Source organism: Salvelinus sp. IW2-2015, linkage group LG4q.1:29 (assembly GCF_002910315.2).
Source record: "Salvelinus sp. IW2-2015 linkage group LG4q.1:29, ASM291031v2, whole genome shotgun sequence".
NCBI classification, from domain to species: Eukaryota; Metazoa; Chordata; class Actinopteri; order Salmoniformes; family Salmonidae; genus Salvelinus; species Salvelinus sp. IW2-2015.
Window position 1 is genome coordinate 34,348,733 of NC_036842.1, and position 15,091 is coordinate 34,363,823.

A 15,091-nucleotide genomic window follows, 5' to 3' on the forward strand; every position below is an offset into this window, starting at 1 on the left:
CAGTAGGCTATAAGCGCGAATGTTCCAAAATACAATCAATTAGCGGTTCTCAAAAGGTGAAAATGATCTTCCCCAAACTTGAAACTCATGCACAGCCCATGTATGTATGACAGTTAAGCTCTACACCGCTTATAAAGCGGATTAATGTGCTTCATTTTAAGAAGTTATTAGAGCACTTATTTAGCTGTGATTACAAACCTTATCAAAGCATATAGGCCTATGGGCTAGGATACATGAGGTGTGCGACCATGGTTTTAAAAAGGTCGCAAAAAAAAGGTATGCGCAGTTTCTTACCTTAATGCACAAGTGATAATAAATTATTCACAAGTGATAGGCTAATATTGTCACCCCTCAGACTATTCTTAATTTAATATTGTCTTTACATATGCTTAATAATTTATACAGTGGGGAGAAGAAGTATTTGATACACTGCCGATTTTGCAGGTTTTCCTACTTACAAAGCATGTAGAGGTCTGTAATTTTTTATCATAGGTACACTTCAACTGTGAGAGACGGAATCCAGAAAAATCCAGAAAATCACATTGTATGATTTTTAAGTAATTCATTTGCATTTTATTGCATGACATAAGTATTTGATCACCTACCAACCAGTAAGACTTCCGGCTCTCACAGACCTGTTAGTTTTTCTTTAAGAAGCCCTCCTGTTCTCCACTCATTACCTGTATTAACTGCACCTGTTTGAACTCGTTACCTGTATAAAAGACACCTGTCTACACACTCAATCAAACAGACTCCAATCTCTCCACAATGGCCAAGACCAGAGAGCTGTGTAAGGACATCAGGAATTAAATTGTAGACCTGCACAAGGCTGGGATGGGCTACAGGACAATAGGCAAGCAGCTTGGTGAGAAGGCAACAACTGTTGGCGCAATTATTAGAAAATGGAAGAAGTTCAAGATGACGGTCAATCACCCTCGGTCTGGGGCTCCATGCAAGATCTCACCTCGTGGGGCATCAATGATCATGAGGAAGGTGAGGGATCAGCCCAGAACTACACGGCAGGACCTGGTCAGTGACCTGAAGAGAGCTGGGACCACAGTCTCAAAGAAAACCATTAGTAACACACTACGCCGTCATGGATTAAAATCCTGCAGCGCACGCAAGGTCCCCCTGCTCAAGCCAGTGCATGTCCAGGCCCGTCTGAAGTTTGCCAATGACCATCTGGATGATCCAGAGGAGGAATGGGAGCTTTTTGGTCTAAACTCCACTCGCCGTGTTTTGAGGAAGAAGAAGGATGAGTACAACCCCAAGAAAACCATCCCAACCGTGAAGCATGGAGGTGGAAACATCATTCTTTGGGGATGCTTTTCTGCAAAGGGGACAGGAKGACTGCACRGTATTGAGGGGAYGATGGATGGGGCCATGTATCGCGAGATCTTGGCCAACAACCTCCTTCCCTCAGTAAGAGCATTGAAGATGGGTCGTGGCTGGGTCTTCCAGCATGACAACGACCTGAAACACACAGCCAGGGCAACAAAGGAGTGGCTCCGTAAGAAGCATCTCAAGGTCCTGGAGTGGCCTAGCCAGTCTCCAGACCTGAACACAATAGAAAATCTTTGGAGGAAGCTGAAAGTCAGTATTGCCCAGCGACAGCCCCGAAACCTGAAGGATCTGGAGAAGGTCTGTATGGAGGAGTGGGCCAAAATCCCTGCTGCAGTGTGTGCAAACCTGGTCAAGAACTACAGGAAACGTATGATCTCTGTAATTGCAAACAAAGGTTTCTGTATCAAATATTAAGTTCTGCTTTTCTGATGTATCAAATACTTATGTCATGCAATAAAATACTAATTAAGTACTTAAAAATCATACAATGTGATTTTCTGGATTTTTGTTTTAGATTCCGTCTCTCACAGTTGAAGTGTACCTATGATAAAAATTACAGACCTCTACATGCTTTGTAAGTAGGAAAACCTGCAAAATCAGCAGTGTATCAAATACTTCTTCTCCCCACTGTATGTGTGAAATTAGTTTTGATTTAGAATGGACCATTATCATACACCTGTCTTGGAACAGGGGCATGGAGGAAAAACAAATACACGTCATCTATGCACCTAAATAGCGAATGGAGGATGCTTTTCCCGTGGTTCATTTTCATGCCAGCCAGGTAGGCTATACTCCTGTTGTAAAGCGAAGCATTGTGCTTAATATTAGGAAAGTTGATGAATAAATAAATAAATATTGTAGGCCTAGCCTATAGAAAGCTGATGGGATACTCCTCTTTTTAAGAAGAATCCTAGTGTCAGCTAAAGACTTACAGAAATCTCTGGAAGATGCTAACATCTCTGTTGACGAGTCTACGATACGTAAAAGACTAACAAGGATAGTGTTCATGGGAGGACACCACGGAAGAAGCCACTGCTGTCCAAAAAAAACATTGCTGCACGTCTGAAGTTTGCAAAAGTGCACCTGGATGTTCCACAGCGCTACTGGCAAAATATTCTGTGGACAGATGAAACTACAGTCGAATTGTTTGGAAGGAACACACAACAATATGTGTGGACAAAAAAAAAGGCACAGCACACCAATATCAAAACCTCATCCCAACTGTAAACTATGGTGGCGGGAGCGTCATGGTTTGGGGCTGCTTTGCTGCCTCAGGGCCTGGACAGCTTGCTATCATCAACGGAAAAATGTGGCTTGACCTCAAGAGAACAGTTCACACCAGACATTCCAAGAATATTGCTGAATTGAAACAGTTTTTGTAAAGAGGAATGGTCCAAAATTCCTCCTGACCGTTGTGCAGGTCTGATCCGCAACTACAGAAAACGTTTGGTTGAGGTTATTGCTGCCAAAGGAGGGTCAACCAGTTATTAAAGTGTCACATACTTTCCCCACCCTGCACTGTGAATGTTTACACGGTTTGTTCAATAAAGAAATGTCATTTTATGACCAATTTATGCAGAAATCCAGGTATTTCCAAAGGGTTCACATACTTTTTCTTGCCACTGTATGTGAAAAAAGCACATTTTTGTTTTGTAGTAAAAAAGCTTGTGGAAGATAAGTGTTTCCAATGACCAAAAAATGTCACGTGCCAAATACAACAGGTGTACAACCTTAACGTGAAAAGCTTATTACAAGCCCTTAAAAAAAACATCTGCATTATTGATTAAGTAACTATTTGCAAAAATATGTATAATAATCGTCAGTGTGCATCGTGTGATGTTGACCAATTGTGAGTAGGCATTTCCTACTAATTGATTGATGATGTCATTGGAAACACAATATTTATCTTTTTTTAACACAAAACACGCCATTTTCACATACAGTATGTCGATGTTGGGATGGTGCTGGAGATGATGAATATGAAGTATATATTTTTTAAATGTATTTCCCTTTATTTAGATAATTTTGGGAAACCGGGCCCAGGTAACGAACCAGTTATTCATAAGTTGACAAAATATTTTAAAAAGGAGAAGTTCATTTTCAGGGACTTGGACGTACCTCGTCTGGCGGCATGTCTCGGGGCAGCAGGAACACCCAGAGCCTTTGCTCTTTTGGAGTTGCTTCAGGCTCAAGGAACAGTAGCACCTGTCCTTGGATACGGTTGCTGTTGGATTGTTTTTTACGAGCTTTTCCATAATTTGAAAGCCCACTAATGCTTACAATCACGTGTGAGTGTGTCACCTTGGGTATTAAGAACTCCCTGTTCTTTCTGCATATGTGGGCCACAAGAAGGTTCTCAGCTGCAGACACTGGGAGAGAGATGAAATGCATGAAACCAATTTGTCATAGTAATGTGTGGTGTTTCAGTGCAGATTGGTGAAGCCACAACAATTCACTCACCCGTAACCTCGCAGTGAGGTAGATGTAGTTGGTACATATGTCCCTCTGGACTCCTGAGTTGAAACAAGGGGCCTGCAGGCTCATAGCTGGTGTTAGCAAGGATATCCCTGTCCCAGTGGACCACACTGTACTCCACAATCCCTGCCCCCCTCATCCCAAAAACCAGCCCTGTAGCTCTGCACTGAAACCTGCCACGAGACCCACACTGGAACCTGGGGAGCACCATGTTTTATTTCATTTTTATCTAACTAGACAAGTCAGTTAAGAACAAATTCTTATTTACAATGACAGCCTACGAACAGTGGGTTAACTACCGGGGGCAGAATGACAGATTTTTTTACATTGTCAGCTCGGGGATTAGATCTAGCAACCTTTACTGGCCCAACGCTCTAACCACTAGGCTACCTGCCACCCCCATGAAATGGAGGGAGAGTAAAATAGATGTGGGGAAAGGCTAAGAGTAACCAATGAGGGACGTGCCTTAAGATGGCGGCCTCCATGCACTTAATTACCACAAATGCGTCGTTTGCTACGTTTTCTGTATTGAAGCTTGCTCTCATTACTCTTTCTGCAAACCTGACTAAGAAGTCCTCCAGCATACAACCAGACAGACAATTTAAAATGCACTAACTCACTACCTGCAATAAATTTGATCCCGACCATAGGCTTGCTTCAGCAATGTTTGGGCTGTGATTGGAAATAAAACATGGGTACGCAAAGCCTTAAAAACATAGCTGTAATTGATCATTAAACCCAAAGTAGTTACCTGTAGATAATCTTGTCTGTTATTGTTTTGTCAGGGTCAAATTCTTCAATGAGGGTTTTTTTCTATACAAGTGGAAGACAACAGTAAGGTTAGCATATGCAAAACACATGTCTAAGTGAAAAATCCATTGTAAAAAGTTATTTATATGGCAATCACATCACAGGCAATAAATGAGAAACATGCCATATGGACTATTTTACACCAAAATCATTTTGTGAAAACAGTTTGTGCTGTTCAATTTAAATCAATAACTCTACTGTTGAAAATACTTTAGAGGTCTCATTTGTCACAGAGGTAGATCCCAGGGAAGTAACGCGCTGATCGTGCCCAGGCTCCACATGAGCTGGCCACAGTTTGTAGCGATTGTCCGCCAATAAGATGTCAAACTCAGTGATCATCTTGTTGGAGAGCCTGTGGAGAGGAATGATTCTACATTGTGACAGTTGTGGAGGCAGGCAGAGCCATAGATTTAGAGAATTCAACCAACTTTTAGAATGGATGCAATGTTAGCGCCTTTATTGTCAAACTTTTGATGATGTTACAATATGAGAGCGTCTCTGACCATTCCCTATGAAATGACCCGCTGCAAACAGAGAAAAACAGAGTTGCAAATCATTTTTTATTCACTTGCATTTGTGAATGTGTATCCATTCTGAATTTGGCTCGAAATCAATTTATTACTGTTTTTAACAACATTTCAGATAAGCATGCCCGTTTATAAAAACGGAGAGTTCAAAATAGATCGAACCTTTGGTTCACACCTGAATTATCTGAATTCATACGCAATAGAGATGCTATTATTATATGAACCCTCTGGCTGACTGTACATGTACTGGAAATCCATATAAATTCTAGAAAACTGAAATCATTAAAGGGTGGTACTTCTACTCTTCCCTTACAAATGAATGTAGAGTCTGGCCCTATTACTGATAACTGATAGCATTAATGAATTTAAATCAACATTTTATTTCTGCAGGCTCTGACAGAATTCAAAAACCTACTCAGTATGACAATGTACTGGATGTTGATGGGGGAATTTTACCGATCGGTCAGGGTTTTTCCTTTCAGCAATTCAAACAATAAAGTCCTTGATGTGTTGTTGGCATTCGACATTAAATAAATCTACAGGGGCCAACCATCTGGCTGAAGGGTCTGCTCAAGTGTGCAGCTTCCCTCATTGTGGGCTCAATAACCCACATCTTTAATTTAAGATTTATCAGGAAATATTCCTAAAGTGTGGAAATCAACTTATGTGCTGCCACTCCATAAGGGCTTGTTGTGATCTTGACAACTATCGTCCCATATCAAGGTGTTCATATCAAGCTTGGAACTTATTTTTATCTGTGAACTGTATTTTGAATGTACATCAGTCAGGGTTTAGACCAGTTACTATTACTGTAACCACATCAGTTGTAAATGATATTGTCAATGCTTTGGATGCTAAAATTAATTGTGCTGTCTGTCCTACTTATAGATTTGTCAAAAGTGTTTTATACAGTTGATCATTCTATCTTATTGAGTAAGTTGCCTGTGTTACACCTTGGCACTGATGCCTGTTTGTGATTTCACAATTATCTTAGTGACAGTCCCCTCGCTATTATGATAGACTGGGTTAAATCCGAATTTCTTGAAGTGCTTAAAGGGGTACCGCAGGGTTTGATTTTGGGGCCATTGTTGTTCACGTTGTGTATAAATGACATTGGAAATACTGTTAACACCTGTAACATTCACCTCTACGCAGATGAGTTATTTATCCCTGAGCCTCTTTAGTGCAGCAGGCCATTCGTGACATTCAGCATGATTGACTCATTCCAAAAATCACTTACTGATCTTACATTTGTGTTAAATGCAAATTAAACCAGGTTTATGCTGTTCTCTAGGTCTCCTAATGTTGACCTTAAGGACTTGCATATTTGCACTCCAAATGGAGCAAGGTTCTCACTATAAGTACTTGGGTATCTGTATTGATGACAAGTTGTTCTATTGAAACACACATTGAAAACTTGACAAAGGAGTGGAGATCGATGATTGTTTTTTTATATAGAAATAAATCCTGCTTCAATTCTGAAAATAGAAGGAAGATTGTTCAAACAATGCTTCTCCCTGTAATAGACTATGGTGACATTTATATGCACGCGCCAGCCTGTTTTGAAACCATTGGACTCAGTATTCCATTCAGCAATACGTTTTATCACTGGAGATGGTTTTAGGACTAGTCATTGTATTCTTTACAAACATGTGGGATAGACCTCTGTCTGTAAGAAGAGAACGCACTCTTATTTACTTACATAGCAGTCTTGCAGAAACCTCCTCTGTACATTACTTCATTGAGACATACAAATTAGCAAACCCGTTCTCAGGGATGGATAACTCTGGAAATCCTTTGGTCTCCACAGAAGTGGGAAAATCTGCTTTTAGTTTTTTTGCCCCTTATGTGTGGAACAATACACAGAATTCCTTGCAATTAGATATTACGGTGCTTTTCAGGCCTTTTAAATTATTGATTGGAGACTTATGTTACAGAATATGATTGCTTTTCTTAAATATGTTTAATCTTGTGTATTATGCGTTTTATTATAGTGTGTTTTATTTGTAATGTATATGTAGGGCTGTTGTGTTTTATTATAGTGTGTTTTATTTATAAACGTATACAGGACTCTTGTAAAAATAGTTCTCAATGTGACTCCCTATTTACATAAAGGTTAATAAATAAGTCTACTATGTTGTAGTGTCAACAAATTGCATATTTCCTTTCTCTGGACATTTTCAGAGGTTTCAAAAGCTATCCAAAGCAAACAGCCCAACCTGAAAGTGTAAATTATCACTTAGCATCAGCTATGGAGGAGTGTCGGGCCACTGGGAATGTTCTGACAGAAACATCAACAACCCCAAAAAAATCCACCTGGGTACTGAACCGTTGTCTATGACTATGCCTTCCTCCCGAGCCATTCGGAGAGTTTGGTTGTTGTGGTTTCTATGCTACCTAGCTATAATGCTAAGTTAGCTAGCTAGCTAACAGTTACGTTAGCAGGCTAGCTATCCAACTTTTTTATAGTTGTTAACTATCTAGCTAACGCTGCTATGTTAGAACAACAAGCAAGAATGTTTTACTCACCATACAGTTTCTGTAAAGCTATTGCCGATCATGTATAGGTTAAGTTTCACAGCACCTTTGTCGGTGATTTCATTATTGCAAAGACTGAAAGAGAGAACATGGTGTAGTTTTACTGTCTTAAAAGTGCAATCTGCAATAGTTTTTGCTGTTCAATGGACATTCTACTTGATATTGTCCTTACTTCAGGACTTGAACTTTGTGCAGATGTGGGAGCAGCACATCCAGGTGTGTGTCAGTGAGGTGGCAGTCACTGAGGTCCAGCTCGGAAAGCCCTTCCGAGTGTTCTAGAACCAAGGCAAGTGTTGAACAGGCCCTCGAGTCTAAAGGGCTCTGACTGAGGTCCACCTTCTTTTCCAGGGCTCTGGAGAGTAATGAAGCAAGCCTCACTGACCTGTCGCCATCTTCCACAAATATCAAGTGCAGGATTTGCAGCAGAAGAGGTTTTCCAAAGCTATTGTGTAACAAAGTCAAACAATGTCATTAGCTTACTGGACGTTCAAATGTAAAGCACTCACAAGATCACAGAATGGTTGTGTGCGGTTGCCATTTACTGCAGGAGTAAATGTTGGATTCAGGAGAGGACATATAAGTAGTCAGACAAATGTTAAAACAAGGAATCTTTCTTAAGACAGGCATCTCACCTCATATGAATCCTGTGCAAAACATGAAACAGCTCCTCTAGTCCTGCATCCTCAACATGGCAGTCATGTAGGATCAGCTCTGTGTCACCATCAGCTTCCTGGATGGCCGCGGAGATGACCCTACAGTCTCCAAAACTGAGGCTCAAAACAGTCTCTTTCTCCTGCCCAAATAGGTCTATGGCAGAGGAGCAGGAGAGGTCCAGTTTGTGATGCAGCAGTGTCAGGAGTGCAGGTGCCTCTCCTCTCCTCCTTCTCAATCCTGCACAGGTATGGAGCAGCTCCAGCAATAGTTTCCTGTCTACCCTGCAAGGTAAGCAGAAATTGGTGGACAAGTACTTTGGAACAGTATTCTATTACAGCTTGGTCTCTCCGACTACACAAAGGATAATACCATTTTTTGGTGGGGGTTACAGCCGATATGTTGCAAATGGTCTGGTTACTTCAGACAGAAACAAAAGTTGCATGATCGAATTGCATTGGGTACAACTTTAGCATCTTAGCTAATTAGGAACTTTAGCTAACCACAACCATGGCATTTTACAAATACTTAGCATGTTAGCTAACCCTAACCATGTTTAGCTAACCTACTAGCAGGGCCTCCTGGGTGGCGCAGTACTCTAAGGCACTGCATCGCAGCCGCCTGGGCTCGAACCCAGAGTCTCTGGTGGCACAGCTAGCACTGCGATGCAGTGCCTTAGAGCACTGCGCCACCAGAGACTCTGGGTTCGAGCCCAGGCTCTGTCGCAGCCGGCCGCGACCGGGAGGTCTATGGGGCGACGCACAATTGGCCAAGCGTCGTCCGGGTTAGGGAGGGATTGGCCAGCAGGGATATCCTTGTCTCATCGCGCACTAGTGACTCCTGTGGCGGGCCGGGCGCAGTGCACGCTGACCAGGTCGCCAGGTGTACGGTGTTTCCTCCGACACATTGGTGCGGCTGGCTTCCGGGTTGGATGTGCGTTGTGTCAGCAGCAGTGCGGCTAGGTTGGGTTGTGTTTCGGAGGACGCATGGCTCTTGACCTTCGCCTCTCCCGAGTCCGTACAGGAGTTTCAGCAATGAGACAAGACTGTAATTACTACCAATTGGATACCATGAAATTGGGGAGAAAAAAGGGGTTAAAAAAATGTAATAAAAAAAGCTAACCTGCTAGCTATGTTAACCTAGCCTGATAGTGATGTTAAGCTAACCTGCTAGCTAAAATTAGCATCAAATGCTAATGCAACAAGATACTGTATGACCGCCAAGACGTATGAAACTGTACGACCTCTATTCCAACGCCACAGGACCATTTGTAACATATTTGTAACATATCATACGAATTAAAGGAACACAAAAAAACATAATATCATGCAAATGAGGTGCGACCAGGTTGTCTGTTCACGTCGCTCATACCCAAAAACACAAACTTCAATCAAGTAAAAGTCACATTCAAGGTAAGGGATGCTGATAGACAATTGAACAGTGACCTGAGCTCAGAGACTCTGTGTAGAAGAGTCAGAATGCTCTCCATTTCCTCCTTTGGAATGATGGTCAACAACAAGTTGAGTTTGACACCGTCACTGTAGTGCAGGGCAAAACGAAGTGCTTCACAGTCATCATGGTTCAAAACCAGGTTGTTCAGGTCGATCCAGTCATCTGATGACTTCACTAAACTGTTCACCAAGTGACCAGCACGTTTCTCATGTATTTCTCTCAGAGCTGTCCTTTCAAACTGGGAGCTTGTCCTGCAGACACAAAGGAATACAGTACCAAGTGATATAATTACTATAACAGGAAAACAACATTTTCATTGTTGGAATCGTGTAACATATTCAATATAAACTAGAAATCAATATCTTGTGTCACCCAGACCTTTGAAAGTGAACATTCTTCAGCAAAGGGAGGAGATAAGGTATGTATTGGTCTCTGATTCTGCTCCTCCTGAGGTTGATGGTGATGGGTTGTGTGGTGGTCTTCAGCAAGTAGTGAAGCACATCCCAGTCCAGTGTACAGTTACACAGATCACTACCCAACTTTTCCAGAAAGCATTGGGTCAGTTCCTCATCCTGAGCCTCATACACCACAACAGCCAGCTGCTGCAGAGTCTCCTTACTCAGTCTGTCATGGAAACATACACAAACCCATCTTTCAAAACAATAGCACACCTCACAAAACAAAAGTCCATATTTTTTCAAGTGTGAAGAAGATCTAGAAACTTGCCTGATAGTGAGTGGACCCTGATGACACAACAAGGTAGTGAGAAGGAAACCCTGGATTGGACAGTCTATCAGATTTAAGACCCTTACAGTCCAAACTCTAAGGAGTAAAGCTAAACCACTGAGCACTCTACACTGCACCCCTTCTTTTGGAATTGACCTAGAGAAGACAAGAGTCAGCTCCTCAACGACCATTGGTCTTCGGCATGTCATTGACCTTGCCAATCTGGCCAGCTTCGCTGTTGACATTTCGTTTACCCTGGAAGTCAATACAAATAAAAGAGGACTTATTCTGCAAATCATGATCAAAATGCTTTTTTTTACCCCCACCATTCTACATTGTTAAAATACCACTATCAAAATCATACTTAAGTTTGTGAAACTCTTTCACTTGCTTGAAGAGTAATGCAGCTCCTTGGAATGAGATACTATCTGGGGTGAGACTGACGTTGAGTTTTTCTCCAGGGGCAGATTGGCCTAGGACTGCACCTACTGCCTTGCAGGTTACAGTGGGCAACCACCCTGACAATGTGATGGTATAGTCTAGGGCCTGGAGGAGTGAGGAGGCTAGCTGTGCATCCCATTCTGAGCCGACAGGGAATGCACCCCACAGAGACAGCTGGAACTGGTCATCACAGCTTAGAGAGCCCTTTCTCTCCGAGAGGTCTATGGACCAGACTGCAGGGGCTGACCGATAAACAGGAAGTAATGCTTGACAAACTTTTCTGCCTGTTTGAGTCTCGTAGTCTTTCCCATGTGAGAACAGATCTAACAGAAACAAGCACCTTTCTGGAGAGTCGTCTGAATGAGCAAACCCAAGAACTGACAACAGTTCCTCAACAGAGCTCTGTCCTGTCTCAGTGTTGTCTAGATCTCCATGATCAAGCAGGTGCAAAAGGAAGAATCTCTTTAGTTGCTCAGAAGTCAGTGTAGGCATCTTCACCTCTGTATCACTCTCATCTTGAGGAACAATCCTGCCAGAAAACAATGTGTTAGGCCATGAAAGTGTGGAACAACTATTCTCACCTACTGTATGTGTTTGAAAGGGACTGACCATTGACCTACCTCAGTTGTGAAATATATGGTAGGCACCGAAGAAAACTCCATATTTTGCTTTTATCAGTTTCTAGCCAGCCCTTCAGTCTAACTGGTTTCTTCTCTGTTTGGAGTTTCAGCACCTCAAGTAGGATGGAGGCCTTGTCTGTACCGAGGTCGAGGACCCAGGCTGCAGGCTGAGCTGACTGAAAGACTGTCAACAATGATGGGAGAATTTGGCCCTCCAATTCAAGTTCAAACGACTTTGCAGAGGAGTACAAATCTAGCAGAAAATCACTCTGTTCGTCTTTGTTACCACTCTCAAAAGGGAAGTTTGAGTAGCTGCATACCGTCGACAGCATCCTCAGTGTCTCCTCTCCTGTCTCAAGCTGACGCTGCTTTGCAAAACAGAAGAGTTTCAAAAGGCCTTCAATGGTTCCTTTAGTGTCATCATACTGGATCAGAATGCAGTCATTGAACCTGTTCATAGAGAGAACTTTTTTTTAATGACCACACTCCATTAGGACCTTTATGCTAAAGCTATAGACAATGAAAAGTGTTAGCCTGTAAATCGCATAAACAAAATGGGTTTCAATCAGACAAATAACATAACAGAACTTGCCTTAGCTGTGAAATATAAGGCAAACAATGAATGAGGCTCATGTCACACTCATCATTTGACCACCACAGCTCCACTGGTTTCTTCACGTTTTGGAGTTTCATCACCTCAAGGAGGACAGAGGCCTTCGTATCAGCAAAGTGTATGTACCAGACTGCAGGAAATGACTTGAAAACTGGCTGCAATATTGGTAGAACTGCTACACCTTCATCATGCTCATATTTTCCTATATGTTGGTACAAACTCAAAATGAATTTGCTCTGTTCCTCTAAAGAATATGTGCTAGCCAGACAAAGCACTGCTTGCAGGTCCTCTACAGATTTCAGTCCCGTCTCCATCTGGTACAGAGCCCCGTGCATCAAGATATCCTGCTGGAATGACCTCACCTCCATTTTCCATGCCACTAACGATCGTCTCAGATCAACAGGTTCAACAAACCTAAAATAATGGGTTTATACAATGGTTATACAGTTATAATAATGATGTTTGATCTCAGCTACATAATAAACAACCTTCATAATGACCCTCCAGTACATTTAATGTACCCACCTGATAGCCTCAACGCTTGGCAAACAGTCAAATATGCTCTTTCCCAAGGAATCAGCTGCATGCAGTGAGTTGTCAACCAAATGTAGACAGAGTTTGACCTTCTCTGGTCTCTTGCGCTTCAGGACCTCTCCCACTCTCTCCCACACCTTTTGGTCCTGTTGCTCCTTGACTCTTAAGTGAATTTCATATTCACACAGTCTTAGCAAGGCTTCAGAGTCACTCTGGTTCCCTGAGTGAAGAGCAGCTTTCCACACCTGACATTGTGTAGTGGGATCCAATCTATTAACACAAGTTATGTTACTGTAATTATCTAAAGGCAAGATGATAGTGTTCAAACCATGTTATGTACCATGTCAATGTGATACTTTCAGAATCTGTTAGTTTAAGTATTGATACAATATTTTACCAATTAGTATGAATATACTGTCTAAACTCTTCCAGCCAGAGCTGAGAGCACTTCCAAAGCTACAAGCATAGTGGAAATGATCACTGATAGCAGACTCACCTGAGACATTGAAGATTTTTCAAAGAGCCCAGAATCAGCCTCAATCCTGGATCAGAGAAAGTGCAGTCATTCAGGTACAGACGGACATTCCTGTTTGTGGACTGGTTGATTACATATGACACGGCACAGCACTGTTGAGGATCGAGATATTGTCCACAGAGATCAAGCTCATACTCCACTTTTTGTAGAAGGAGTGAGCAGGCTTCGGGTGACTGGTGCTCATACAAGCACTGGCAAACGAAGAGGAGATCAGCATCCAACTCGGTATGGGACTCATCATGTCCCTGTAGTATTGCAGGCCCGAGGAAGGTGTCTATGACTTTCTCAAGGTATATGTCAGATATTTCCCTTATCTGGTCCTCTGGCACTACACAGTTAATCAATTCAGCAATGTCACTGGACAAGAGTCCACAGAGGAAGGACACAATGTACTTCAAGTACTTTCCTTCTTCTGTCTGGCACTGTTGAAGGACGGAGGTGATGTTTCCAGGTGTCATCAACAGGAAAAGAGCAGCCCAAAACTCCTGCATCGTGTTGTGGAGAAAAGCAAACGAATGGCCAGTTGACGATTCCTTTGCTGCACTGGATGTCAAGAACGCATGTTGAACACTGTTGTCCTTGCAATCCATTTCTGTCAAGTTTACAGTTTTCGCAAGTAATGCTTGGAAAGAGTTTATAGCTAGAAACTTGATGTTCCCCATATTGTCATGAATGTACTTATCCAGATACTCAACATTTTGGTCACCATGTCTTTTCATGCAATGACGAAAGATCCGCACATACATTTCTGTTATGGTGCATGGGTGGTTTTTAGCCTCACAGGGACTAAATGAAATACAAGCAGTCACTATGAAAGCGTACATTGGGACATGGCATAGACTGAATAGTGCGTCGTTGCTCGCAACACTACAAACATAGTCATCCTCAGTGCCTAACATCCACTTTAAGTAAGCATGGATGGACTCGTTGTTGAATCCTTGGACCTCCACTCTGTAAGACGGCCAGTCAGATAAAAACTCGCAGTCTTCTGCCTCTGGTCTGCACGTGGTCAGAATCTTGGCATCACACAGAAGTTCTTTTGCCATAATGTTATTTAGCACGGGGTTGCCAATCACATCCATGATCCCATCAAACACGAAGATAACATTTTCAGAATTATTTTGAATATCACACAGCACCACATCCTCTGTGCCTTCCTCTGGCTTAAGGTATCTTTCAAACAGCAGAGACCTCAAGGATGAGGGCTGTGAAGAGTGAGACATTGATCTCATCGAAGGCTCATCAAAGTAGAACATATAACTCTCTTGAGGATTCTCATTCTCTGCCCAGATATTCAAAACTTGCTGGACAACAGTTGTCTTTCCAATGCCAGGTTTACCAACAAGTAGAATCTTTTTCTCACTGCTTTCCAGTAAGTGACCAGGGGACAGTTTTCCCTTGTCTCTTGGAATGTAAGTCTTAAGTTTCTTAGAGCGTGCTTTTTTGTACTTGCTTTTAGTTTTGGACAGCTCACTCGAGTCGGTGTCCAAAACGACAGGAATGTAAGTAAAGGGTTTGCATTTTGCCTTGTCTTTGAGGAAATGCATGTGCTGGTCCCATTTTGCATGAAGAAACTCAACGGCTTTCGTTCGCAGCTGCCTTTTGTACCTCTCACAAGGCCCTGATTCTGGAGAGAAAACAGACAAGAGTAATGAGAAAACACTAACATTTCCTTACATTTTCCAAATGACTACTTCAAGCTTGTGACGCTACAAACTTGTTGGATGCATTTGCAGTTTGTTTTGGTTGTGTTTCAGATTATTTGAATGAAATGAATGGTAAACTATGTACTGTGTCATTTTGGAATCACTTATTGTATATAAGA

The 15,091-nt window shown here is 42.1% G+C and overlaps 1 protein-coding gene across 4 annotated transcripts in view; it reads right to left on the reverse strand.

Moving 5' to 3' along the window:
- Positions 1-15,091, reverse strand: part of LOC111961890 (uncharacterized) — a 30,040-nt gene that overhangs the window by 3,479 nt on the left and 11,470 nt on the right. For 2 of the 4 annotated variants that reach the window (XM_023984529.2, XM_023984528.2), the window contains exons 3-16: positions 13,228-14,893; positions 12,723-13,001; positions 12,177-12,611; positions 11,585-12,034; positions 10,888-11,493; positions 10,176-10,778; positions 9,791-10,048; positions 8,327-8,629; positions 7,867-8,136; positions 7,686-7,769; positions 4,840-4,981; positions 4,571-4,632; positions 3,805-4,016; positions 3,463-3,713 (exon numbers count right to left, since the gene is read on the reverse strand). In XM_023984529.2, the coding sequence (XP_023840297.1) occupies positions 3,463-3,713; positions 3,805-4,016; positions 4,571-4,632; positions 4,840-4,981; positions 7,686-7,769; positions 7,867-8,136; positions 8,327-8,629; positions 9,791-10,048; positions 10,176-10,778; positions 10,888-11,493; positions 11,585-12,034; positions 12,177-12,611; positions 12,723-13,001; positions 13,228-14,893 (5,621 nt within the window). Of the gene's footprint in view, positions 1-3,462; positions 3,714-3,804; positions 4,017-4,570; positions 4,633-4,839; positions 4,982-7,685; positions 7,770-7,866; positions 8,137-8,326; positions 8,630-9,790; positions 10,049-10,175; positions 10,779-10,887; positions 11,494-11,584; positions 12,035-12,176; positions 12,612-12,722; positions 13,002-13,227; positions 14,894-15,091 lie in introns of those variants that run through there. The other 2 variants (XM_023984530.2, XM_023984531.2) reach the window with 2 other exon arrangements.